This window comes from Cyrtonyx montezumae, unplaced genomic scaffold (assembly GCF_038088225.1).
Source record: "Cyrtonyx montezumae isolate F1298 unplaced genomic scaffold, pur_monq_1.0 scaffold_30, whole genome shotgun sequence".
In the NCBI taxonomy this organism is placed as follows: Eukaryota; Metazoa; Chordata; class Aves; order Galliformes; family Odontophoridae; genus Cyrtonyx; species Cyrtonyx montezumae.
Genome location: NW_027072035.1, coordinates 3,328,135 through 3,340,404, shown reverse-complemented (window position 1 = coordinate 3,340,404; position 12,270 = coordinate 3,328,135). Strand labels below are relative to the sequence as shown.

At 50.3% G+C, this 12,270-nt stretch overlaps 1 protein-coding gene across 1 annotated transcript; it reads left to right on the top strand.

The window, feature by feature from the left end:
- Positions 1-1,311: 1,311 nt before the first annotated feature.
- DMRT3 (doublesex and mab-3 related transcription factor 3) lies at positions 1,312-8,310 on the top strand. The gene is made up of 2 exons (XM_065744179.1): positions 1,312-1,750; positions 7,346-8,310. The coding sequence occupies exons 1-2, from the start codon at positions 1,312-1,314 to the stop codon at positions 8,308-8,310; spliced, it is 1,404 nt and encodes a 467-aa protein (XP_065600251.1).
- The last annotated feature ends 3,960 nt before the right edge of the window (positions 8,311-12,270 follow it).

The window sequence follows — 12,270 nt, the reverse complement described above, 5'->3', positions numbered from 1 at the left end:
TTTTTGCCCTATGAAGATGCATTTGTTCGGTTTGAGGAGGGGGCATCGCCCGTTCGTTTTTCTTCCCGCGAAGGGCTGAAGACGTTCGGGTGCCGGCGGGCGGCTGCGGGACCCCTGTGTGCGGTGCGAAGCGGAGCGGGAAGAAACGCTCCAGCAGCGGGCGGCTCTCCGCGCACGACCCGGCGCTCCCCGCGGGCAGAGCGCACGGTGCGTTCCTGCTCGTCCTCCGAGCGCACGGCCTTCGGGTCTTCTCCCAAAACTACGGCAGTAGTTACAGGACAGAGCGAGGAACGGAACGCGGCGCGAGTGTATTTATGTCAGCACGCGCCCCGTTCTCTATTTTCGCTTAGCAAGCTTTAAACCTTATTTTCTAATTAAGCACCCTCGTTAGAAGGTGCAATTCGTGCAGAACTTACGGGGTAAGGATACCGGGCAGAGCGAAGATTTGGAGGCAGCAAAATGGACTCACGTCGGGGCCGCAGCCGATGCCCACCTGTAGACGGGCGCTGCCGCCCGGAACCGAAATTCCCGCAAGGAAACTCCTGAGGGAAATTGTCCCTGTTTGTGCCCTGGTCAACGTTCCCGTACTTTGGTTCACTCGTGTATCTTACACTTGGGGTTCTAACTTCCCTCTGACATATCCCTGTTTCAGTGAGAAACGTTTCTGCATCCTTCTCTCCCCTCCCAGTGCGGCACCGAACCCAGCAGGAGCTTCGGGCAGCGGCCGTGCCCCTCGGTGCCCATGTCTTTCCGCAGCCACCGTCTACGTCCCTGCAGTGGAAGGAAAGGAAATGGACCCGCACCAACTTCAGGGTGCGGCGAGTCCTGGCTCCCCACTGCCCCGACCCTTCCCAACTTTGAGGAAACTTCGGTCATGCGTCCCCACTTCCTTTCCCTCCCCCCCCTCCCCTTTCTCCTGCTTCTGCATATTCGGGGGGCGTGGATCGCACAAGCCCCCGTCTGCCCCGCGCGGGGACGCGCCCCTTCGGCAAAGGGGGGGCAGAGAGAACCCCTCCATCTTTTCCTTCTTTCCTCCCTCCCTCTCCCCTCCCCTCCCTGCCCCTGGCCGCAGGTGGGTGGTGGAGGGGGGCGGGCGGGGGCGGAGGCGGGCGGAGGGGGCCGAGCGGCGGGCGCTGGGCTCTGCGGGGCGGCGCGGGCAGCGGCAGTGACGCTCCGGCCGGCGGCAGCGCTCTGCCCGACGGTGTCACCGCGGCGGGCGGCGGCTTTCCCCCGCCGGCCCGGGAAGCGCCGAGCCGCCCGCCCCGGCTGCGCCCTTCTCCACCCCGGAGCCGCCGGGCTCCTCCCGCGGGCATGAACGGCTACGGCTCCCCGTACCTCTACATGGGCGGCCCCGTGTCGCAGCCGCCGCGGGCGCCGCTGCAGCGGACGCCCAAGTGCGCCCGGTGCCGCAACCACGGCGTGCTGTCCTGGCTGAAGGGCCACAAGCGCTACTGCCGCTTCAAGGACTGCACCTGCGAGAAGTGCATCCTCATCATCGAGCGGCAGCGGGTGATGGCCGCGCAGGTGGCCCTGCGCCGGCAGCAGGCCAACGAGAGCCTGGAGAGCCTCCTCCCGGACTCGCTGCGTTCCCTGCCGGGGCCGCCGGGCAGCACTGAGCCCTCCGCCGCTCCTCCGGGGCCACCGCCGTGCGCCGGGCCGCAGCGGGCCCCCGCTGAGCTGGCAGCCGCCGCCGCGCTGCGCTGGGCCGCCGAGCCGCCCCCCGCTCTGCTGGGGCCGCTCCCCAAGGCAGGTGAGGACGCGACGGGTTGCGAGGCCCGGGAGGAGGGGAAGGGCCGGGCGATCCCTTCGCCCCGACGGCGCGGTCGGGTGGGAGGGGAGGGAAGGCCCGGACGTTTCCTTTCGCTCGGCGGAAGCGTTCTGTGTTTAGCGCATACACGGAGTCCCGGGCCCGGCGTGAGTCACGGCACTACATCCCAGGCCGTGTCTCCAGGCCGGCCGGGAAGCTGCCGGAGCGGCAGCCGCTCCATCCCCCACGGCCGTATAACGAGGAAAGGGGAACGACAGCGGTTGCTAAGCCGCGCCGGGAGTCGGACGCTTTGTGCGGGGCGCGGGCCGAGGGGACGGCAGAGGGCTGCACCGCACCCCGGGAGGGAGAGCAGAGGCTGCTGCTCAGGGCTCCCCCGTGGAAACAGCCTGACACCGGCTTCTAAGGAATGCGACCTTCGGTGACACGCTTCTCAGCCAGAAAGCCCGCCCCGACGGCGGAGCGCGGGGCGATCCTTCTCCGCAGGTGACCGCAACGAAGCGGGACGCCTGCGTTCTGTCCCGGGAGCCGCGCGGAGTATTCCGCTAAGGGCGGACACGGGTCTATGGGTACGGCCGGCACTCTTCTGTCGGCTCGGCCCTGTCCACCTATCCGTCCTCCTCCGCCCGCAGCCCTCCTGTGGGCAGTGTGCGGGCAGCCGACTCCCGACTGCTCTCCCGGGCCGGGAAATGGGTGTCCGCATCCCACATCTCCTCCCCGGCCGCTTCTCCCGGTCCCCCAATGCGTTTTGCTGTATGGGGTAAACGGGCAAAAAAAGTGCGACTCGGCCCCCTCCAGAAATTGAAACAAATGCTCTTCGCCAGCAGGATATAAATCTGGTGGGACAGGAGCGCTGTCCAACTTTTCTTCCCTTGATGTATGTACTTTCCAGCTTAAAAGATTACAGTAATCACGGCAGGACAGTGTAAATCGAATCTGATAGCAATAACTTTTGGGGAAGGTCAGGCTCAAGTGAAATGTTACCAAGCAACAGGCGTTTTGTGTGCAAAATACAATCAGAGTGTATTGACGAGGAATTCTTCCCTGCCAGCCAGTCAGCACTTTTTGCCAACAGCTCCCCGAGCGAAGGGACGGAGCACATCTCCATCCATCAGCCCCGGGGCGCGGCGGGGCGGGGGAAAAGGGGGGCGAGCCGAAAAATTGCGCCGTGAATAAAAGAAACAGCGAGAGAGAAAATTTTCTCCTCGAGGGCTCTTTGTCGCCCTAGCGCCGTTAAGGAGATATCTGTGTGCGTTTCCGAGCACTGCGAGCTTTTTCTCCGCACTACGTGCACAAAAATTGCGTTCTGAATGGAGGATGCAGTTATCTGCTCCCCTGGTTTTAGTCAGCTATCTTCTGGAAGATCCCCGGTGCCCGGTGGGATCAGAGCCGTTTGCTTGAAGCAGCGGTTTTCCTGACAGAACGGGTTGTGTCGGTGGGACTGCTGCAAAGTTCTGCTCTGTGCCAACCGACAAACCGACAGATCGCATCTGCAGCATCGAGATGCTCCTTCTCCGGACCGTGTGCTTACGTACCTCTCTCCCGCAGAGCATGTTACGGTAGCAGTAAGTCACCAAAGGCAGCAGTTAGCAGAACGCCGTGCTGAGTCTCCTGCTGGTTTCAGAGCAGCCTCTTGAGTCAGAGCGGCTCTTTGAAGCTCCCAGGGAGCACCGAGGCAGGGGGTCAGGGAAGAAGGTCCGTGTTGAAAGGTTTTTCTTTTCGGTGTTGTTTTTTTTTTTTTTTTCCCTTTTCTTCAAAATCAGAATAAAAAAACTGCACCTTCCCAAACAGCTACAGAAATCCGACCCGCAAACAACCACTAAAAAGAAATCCAACAACGAAACAACACCAAATCAGAGCCCCAAAACCCCTTGTATGTGTTTTAGGAGAGCTTTCTGTCTTACAGATATTTCTGGCATCAGTCTGTGCTGGCAGTAGACAGGGAAAACAGAAGGTGTGTTTGGATTCGGGAAAATCTGTGCTGCTGTGTGAGCTGTCCTTGCAACCAGAGAGCAGAGTCATTGCACGGCGGCTCGGCAGTGGGAGTATCGAGGGAGAAAACGTGGACCTAAATCACGAAAGCGGGTTTTCCAGGGAAGCACTGACCTGCAGAGAGCAGCCTCCCCCTTCTCTCCGTGGTATTTTGTTCTGCGTTATTTGCTAGGAAAAGTTTGCCTCATGATCCTCAGTGTGTAAATACTCAAATTAAAACTGGGGTATGCGTTGTTGCCAATCCCCAGCAGCTCAGTTGATTAAGTCTCATTTATTAGCTTACAGTGAATGCACACGCACAGTTCTCCCTTTGCACCACTCAGTGTGTTCCAGCGGCAGGTCGAGGTGTGTGTCTGCACGCGTGATGTTTGTTGAGTATTTTCCACCGCTGACATTAATGGGAAGACAATTTCCTCCGAGGGGGCGAAGTGGACGCGTGGAGGCAGGCGACTGGAAATAGAAACTGCTTTAAAAACAAAACAAAACAAAACAAAACAAAACAAAACAAAACCTTCGTCGCCAACAAAAAAAAACTGTGAGCACCCTCTGAGGAGCTGCCTCTGGAAGCCCCGACATCCCCACACGGTGCGGAGAGCACCTTGGGCTGAGCGCAGTGACTGTATTTCTAAATACAAAGTAAAAGTTTCTAACCCGAAAACGTAGATGTTGGGGATTGATACACGCTAGCGACATTTCTATAGTTCTATGCCCATGTCGGGGCATCTCATGCATCTCCCCACACCTCTGCTTATTTAACGATAGCTGTTTTCTGCCCGTTTTAAAAGAAAAGCCCGATCCCGGCAGCTCCCGCCGTATCCTCCGCGGGCAGCGCGGGCAGCTCCCCCCCGCCCCCTCCCCCAGCTCTGATAACAGCATTTCGTTTAAATTGCCTAAATCTCTTTTCCCGGGCGTGTCTCAGTGGCAAGGAGCGCGGCGCGGAGCAGCGCTGTGCGCTCTGCTGTACGTGGGGCTGTCCCACGGCGAGGCTGAGGGCGAGGGGCTGTGCGAGGGGACGGCTGAGGCCGCTGAGGGCACGGGCTGACGGAGGAGGGGACGGTTTTCACGATGCGACAGGTTTTCTTTCAGCTAGTCCTCATGAGGATACTTTTAAACGTAAGCGAATCAGGAACATCCTGAAAATAACCATCACTCGATGATCGGTTTCTCATTAGGGAGATCTGATCTTATACTATTTTATTGTTTTTATTTTATTATTATCTTTTTATCTCCCTGTTGACCCTTGTTTTCGGCCGATAATTTGGCAAAGCACAGTATTTTTGGCATGCGTTTATGAGCATGTGGTCTGCAAATCTATCTATGTGGAAATTAGGACCGGCGTCTCCCTTAAATGCCGCTCTGTCTCTGGCACGGCGGGGCAGAGGCAATTAGTTGTCCTCAGGCTGCCCGGTAAGACTCGGGTGTGTAAATTGCCCATTCATTCAGACGTGAATTATTCTTAACATCCCTTCTCTTGTAATAAATGTGTGACTATGAGAGTGTGAAGGGATTAAGAGGGAAAGGTAGCACGATCCTCCAGCTTTTTCTTTCTTTCTTCTTTTTTTTCTTTTTAATTTTTTTTTTTCCCCAAGTAAAAGCTACACCTAGATCTTAACATTCTCTCAATAGGATAATGTTACTGGTTTGTTTGCTTCCTGCATTTCCCTTGGCTGCTAAGGCAAGACTAATGCAGAGCGCATAAAGAAGTTTGTATGCATGTTGCCTCGTGTAGTATACCTACGTGAAGAATTATCGCTTCTCTGTTAGAGAGCATAACCAACTGAAAAACGGGTAACCTGCACAGGTTATCCACCTCAAAGAGGAGGATTTCAGCTCTGCTCCCACTCTCATTTTCTACTGACCGAGCCAGCAGCACCCTCATCTCTGTCGGACAGCCATTGCTCCTGCCTCGTGCAGAGAGCAGTCCTTTGCCATGCTGACTGCCTGCCCTGCTCTGCCAGGGGCTGATAGTTTACTTACAGCAGAGGAATGTAGCTCCCGTTCTGGAAAGCATGATGACCTCTTGCTCAGCTTACTGTGACCCCGACTCCTTTCTCAGAGTGAGAATGTGGGTAAATTGCACCGGAAATGTCCTGTCTGTTCCCAGGGTGGGAGACGAGTGGCAATGATATCCCATTTACATGCAATTAATTCCCTCTCAGTCTTGCAGGGGTGACTGTGAGCACACTTTGGAAGCCTTTGCTTACTTTGTGCAATATCTAGTTGGGGTTATCACTGTTCACTTGGGAAACAAGGCAAGTACTTCCATTGGTTTCTGCAGACCATCTTTCACATGTGCTTTCAAAAGCACTGCATGTGAACACAGCCCCTGTCAGCATCAGCTTGCACAGTGTCGCCTTCCCCAGATGTTGATGTTTGTCAGGAGGTCAGCACTGCACTGCATGAGGGAGGTCAGCAGAACAGCATCCTTGGAAATGACTGTGAACAATCTCAAGCAAATATATCTCCCCATTTGTACACATGCTGTGAAAGCTGTTAATCTTTTTTTCTTCCTTTTGACTAGCAGTTTTATTCCAAAGGTTTCCATACTCTGGCCAGGCTTTACCCAAGTGATCAGAGAACTAGACTATCTTCATTTTTGTGTGTCCCTCTGGCAATAGCACGGTCCAAGGGCTTGTGCTTAGCCCTGTGCTCAGCTCTTGCCCTTTTTAGCTTCACACAAAAGGCAAGGTACCTGAAACAAGTGCTGAGGGAGGTTGATAAGAACCCAGTCTTAGAAATATATAAAGCCCAGCTGAGCAGTGACTAAAACAAATTGGTCTAGATTTTAGGCTAGTCCTGCTTTGAGCAGGAGGTTGGACCACGTGCCTTCAAGTGTTCCTTTCCAAAAATCATTTTTTTCTAAATTCTGAGTTCTAATCAATCAAGGCATCAGCTGTGATCAGGTTTGGAAGAGAAACCTGTGGTTCTTGCTGGAGAAGGAACTGGTTTCTACAGAACCAGAACTGGAATATATTGATTTGCAAGAACAGTTCTTTAACCCTGAGCCGGTAGACATGATGCAGTGATTCTACCAATGCTGTTGCACTTGCACAGGGAATTTTGGTCTTCCAAGTTCTCTCTGAATATCTTTATCTCACAACCAGTGAGACAGTGCAAGTGAGGAATTACAAATGAAAGTCCTCAAGTACTTCTGAGAGAACTTGCATTTGGGTGGCTTGTTGCTGTCTTGTAACTAGTGAAGGAGAATAAAAGGATTGGTATAGTGTATTTGATGCAGAAGAAAAAAATTGCTGCTTTTCTTGTATATGGATGAATGAGACAGATAGCTGTAAAGAAGCAGAAAATGTCACATTACTCTTCTCCTGCTTTGTCAGAGGGATTGGACTAGAGGATCTCTAGTGGTCCCTTCTAACCCCTACAATTCTGTGATTCTCTGGCACTCTTTTGCAGTTTTGTTCTCATGTGATGTTGCAAAGAAAATTTAATTTAATCAGAAAAATGCTTATTTTTATTTTTATTCTTTTTCCATAGGAGCTTGCTCTGTTCCCTATAAGAAGAATCTATCCTCAAGTGCCCGTAGGGCATTTGGACTAAGCTTTTTGTTGACATCTCTGCCTTCTTTTGCAGACATAAATGAGGAGCGGCTGGGTGATGCCAGTGGAACAGACAACGCCGAGACCTACAGTGACAAAGACACAGACCAAAGAAGTTCCCCAGACATGACTAAAGCCAAAACCTGCTTCACACCTGAAAGCCCAGAAATTGTATCAGTGGATGAGGTTGGTTATGCAGTTCAGAAAAATGGTGGGAGCACAGAGAGCCATCCAGAGAGCCCCAAGTACCATGCAGAGCAGAACCACCTCCTGATAGAAGGTCCTTCTGGAACAGTTTCTTTACCTTTCAGCTTGAAAGCCAATAGACCTCCACTGGAAGTGCTGAAAAAGATTTTCCCTAACCAGAAGCCGACTGTGCTGGAGCTGATCTTGAAGGGATGTGGTGGTGACCTGGTGAGCGCTGTTGAGGTTCTCCTGTCCAGTCGATCTTCAGCGGCCAGTGGGGAGAGAACTTCTGTGGAGTCAGATGGTCTAGTTCTGCCTTCCAACGGGCACATTTTTGAACACACACTGAGTTCCTATCCTATTTCCTCTTCCAAGTGGTCTGTGGGCTCGGCCTTCAGGGTCCCTGACACGCTGAGATTCTCTGCCGACTCCAGCAATGTCGTGCCCAATCCTCTGGCCGTACCTTTGCAGCACCCGTTCCCTCAGCCACCACGCTACCCACTGATGCTGAGGAACACTTTGGCAAGAAACCAGTCCAGTCCTTTCCTGCCTAATGACGTCACCCTGTGGAACACTATGACACTGCAGCAGCAGTACCAGCTGCGGTCCCAGTACGTCAGCCCTTTCTCTAGCAACTCAGCTAGTGTATTCCGAAGCTCACCTGTTCTTCCTTCTCGCTCATCGGAAGATCCTCGGATCTCAATCCCCGATGATGGATGTCCTATTGTGTCTAAGCAACCTCTTTACACGGAAGATGAGTATGATGAAAGGTCTGATTCTTCAGACTCAAGAATACTCAACACGTCTTCATAGAATGACATTTGGCATATGATAAGTAAAGTGATATTTGCAGTGCAGCTGAACTACTGGGCCTGAAGAGGAGAGACTTACTCTACGAAACCCTTGCAATTGTACTAAATTGTGACTTTGCTTGGTATTGTACTGTAGCAATAAAGACATAACTTATTTAATTTCTTGCACTTCATTGGATAATGCCAAATAGCAATACTCTGGCTTTAGCTCTGAGTGTGTACTACAAAGAAAGACTTTACAGCCATCAGTTACGGGACTCTGGAAGATTCGTAGCGGAAATGGAAGCTCAAGGTCTACTTTGTTCCTTAACTCAGACGACTGGGGATATTAAACTAGAATACTTGAATGCTGTTTTATAAGAGAGAACTCCTCAGGACATAAGAAATCAAACAAAAGTAGTTCAATTGCAAATGGACTAAAACAAGGACTGGTCATCATCTTTGCATTGAAGAAAAGGCAGAAGAATTATGCACATGGAACTAGCATGAACTGCTTCTGTACTGTTTGAGCTTGGACACTTTTTAGAAAAATAATCTTACGAGTTATTCTTTTCCCATGGCTAGGTCGAAATGTGTAATGTCAGTGTAAAACCAATTACAGCTGTGAATTGCATGAAGTGTATTGTGAAATGAACACAAGATTAAACATTGTCAGGTTAATGTAGCATGCTAAGGACTCTAGAAAAATAAACTAAGATGATGATCTTGGTTTATGTCATTTATATTGGGCAAATAGCATTTCTGAGGATCGAGAGCTGATTAATCACCAGCTGGGGTAACAATTACTAGCTCCAGCAATAGCAGTTGAGGGAAGTCTATTTTTCCTAGTCCAGGTTCTGTTCCCCTGCCTTCTAGCTTGAAACAGACTCAGCAAATGTTATCACGAGGGAAGCTTAGGTCCTTGGATGTGTACTACAAACACGTCCAAGTTCAGGTGAGTGAAGCAGAACTTGCCACAGTCACAGTAATCAGTAAAAAAAAAAAAAAAAAAAAAGGCTCTCCTGCCCCTTCAGGAACATCTTTTTTTTTTCCTATGCTATGAAATAGAAAAAGGAGATAGGATGTAATAGCAGACCTTTCTTTAAAACAATGTTGAGTTAAATGGCAACTTTCCTGCATCTGGAAAAGTAATGATGTGAGCAATTTATTGCATGTTTGCATGCATGAGTTCCCCTTGTATCTTGCTTACATTACAGTGTCAGATTAACACTACAAATTGGTTGTGGTGATGAATGCCACTATATTCATTGTTCACCTAAAAGTTTGTTAAGGTTTTTGTGCCATTTTTTGAACCATTTGCAAGTGACCACATCTGCTTGGCAGCTGGACTTTCCAAAACACATCTGTCAATGGGCATGAAGTGGCTGGCAGGCCTGTCAGCTGTGCAGATCAGCCCTACCCCACAAACCCAATGAAGGTTCCCCCCGAAGGGGGGTGATCTAAAGCATGTGGGCTGTGAATTTGTCAGACATGTTGTCTAGTGTCATTGCTAATGTGAATGCCTGTTTCTCATTTGGCATTTCATATTTTGTAAAGTTTGTGTGCCCAATGAATCTTGCGGATTATATTGATATTGAACAAGCACAAAAAGAAGGAGAATAAAAATAAATAATGGCTTTATTTTCCTTGGGGGACAAATGATCAGAAAGACACTTTTTATTGCGTAGTTTTGCAAACCATTCAGTAAAGCAATTTGTAGGTGTGTGCTAGAGAGCAAAGACAGAAATGTGAAGAGTGGGAGGAAAGAAAATAAATAGCATTCCTTATGGAAATGTAAAAACGTCTGGAATTTTCATGAATGTAGAATTACAGTTTTGTACTGACAGATTTTCCTGTACTCACATGGCACTTGTAAACAAATTCATCTTCAAGACACTCCAGGCATAAAAGTAATACATACTGTAAAATAAGCTGGATCTTGCAAACGGAGAGAGATGAGGTAGTGAAATACTGTGCTCTGACATCACAGAGAAATTAGGTGTGAAAAGCTAAATGCAAACAAACAGATCTGTGAGCTCAAGTTCTGAGCTCACGCACCAAGCACATTTCCCTCCAGCAGATAATTTTGTATGGATATCCTTGCAGGTTGAATGAATTCTGTTTATTTTCCTTTTTTTTTTTTTTTTGTTTGTTTGTTTCCCAACATAGGATGAATAACCACCAGCAGGAAGACCAAACAGTGGCAGCCAACAGCTCATCATGATCTTACACACTGTGGTGTGTGATTTTCAGTGAGCAGAAGTTTGACTTCTCAGAATTGGGACACATCTTTCAGAGAAAGATGACCTTTGGCTGAATTGGGGTAAACTGCTCTTACTATAAACACAGTGGGTGAAAAATGAGGGTCAGCAATATAATTCTCAAATTCTATCTCTTTTGATCAACAGTTTTCTGGGAAAGCACAGAAATCAAAACTGTTCTTTTTTCGGGAATCAAAATATCTTTTGACTTAATAAACAATTCTTTTTTTTTTTTTTTCAAAGTAACCATAACATGTTCAAAACAGCAACAACAACAACAACAAAATGCACATTTTGTTTGTCTGCAGACAACTTTTGTAGTATTTTGGCTATCTATATCTTCCATTAAAACAAACCAACAAGCAAACAAACTAACCAGCTACCCAACCATACTCACCCAAACAAACCAATTGGATTGATCAGCAGTGATGTCTCTGAAAAAAAGTATTTTGTTCATGCAGCTGTGTTTCCAGGCTTGCAGTAAATCTGGACGTTATTTCTAGCTTCCACTTGTCATGCAGCAAGGGTCTGGGGTCCTTAGCGTGTTGGCAGGACTCCATGGTGCTGGAGTTTGCTCCTTATGTCTTTACTAGCGGGAAATACCCACGTGCTCCCGCACTTACAGCAAGGGCAAATGGGAAATGAGGGAACCCCTGCTCTCCTATGCCCCATCCCGTTCCACCGCATCCCATCCGATTCCATCCCATCTCGCCTCATCCTATTGCATCGCATCACATCGCATCACATCCCATTCCTGGCACCTGCCCACATGCACCACCCACACGCACCCTTTCCTTTGCCTCAGCAGACCTTTCTGAGAACACTTTTTCTCCCTCAAGCCGTGCACTTCCCAGCTTCGGTCTCGGCAGGGGCTGCAGGTACCAGGTCCCAGCCCTGTGTTTTCCGGCTCCATCTCGTGGTAAAAGAAGGGAGAAGATGCACGGATGAAAATGAAGCGGTGAAACTGGAGGCTGTGGTTGCGTGTTCAGAAACCAGAAAGAATAAGCATCAAGAAGATTAGCTGGAGTCTGGTGAGGTGTCTGCTAAAGTCCTGCAACAAAGAGGTCCTATTTCATTTCCATTTGTTATTTTTTAGGGGGTGATACTGCAGCCACGAGTCTGTTGGAGCAAGAGAACTTACCCTCGTTTCACGGCACGGTTCCTGAGCTGAGTGCACGGCGCGGCTGAGCCCAGGTGCCTCTCTGCCGTGCTCCTCCCATCAGGCAGGTGATTTCACCGCTCGCTACCCGCCTGTGCACTCAACACGGACGGGAATGCTGCAGGAAGCCCCTGTGCCCGCTGCTCTGCAGCCATCCGCGCCGCGGGGCCGCTAGAACCAGCGCACGGCCCCGTGCTCCGCGGGGCTGCGCTGCCCCACGTCCCTCCCCGCAGCTCCGCAGTTGGCTGTGTGCTCCCCGGGGCCCGACGGGACCCGCCCTGGGCCCCAGCGGCCACCTCGGCGACGTTTGTCGGGCGCTCGGTGAACAGGCTCACCTCGCGTTCGTGCTGACACGTTTGAAAAACGGTTTTGATTCTCTCAGTATACTGTTTCAGTGATTCATTCCTTATGTGGACGTGAGTGGGGGAATAAGATGGATGCTAAATTTATATGTTAATTTTAATATTGGAGCTATCCTGCATTTGAAGAATAAGATCAATTCTTCATTTTCATTTCTTACTTGATATTGCATATTGTCATTACCAGAAAATAAAATTAGTTC

Excerpts from the sequence above, each read along its gene's own strand:
- DMRT3 (XM_065744179.1), top strand. The coding sequence starts at position 1,312 with ATGAACGGCTACGGCTCCCCGTACCTCTACATGGGCGGCCCCGTGTCG. Across the intron at positions 1,751-7,345 it reads GGGGCCGCTCCCCAAGGCAG|ACATAAATGAGGAGCGGCTG; the intron begins GTGAGGACGCGA and ends CTTCTTTTGCAG.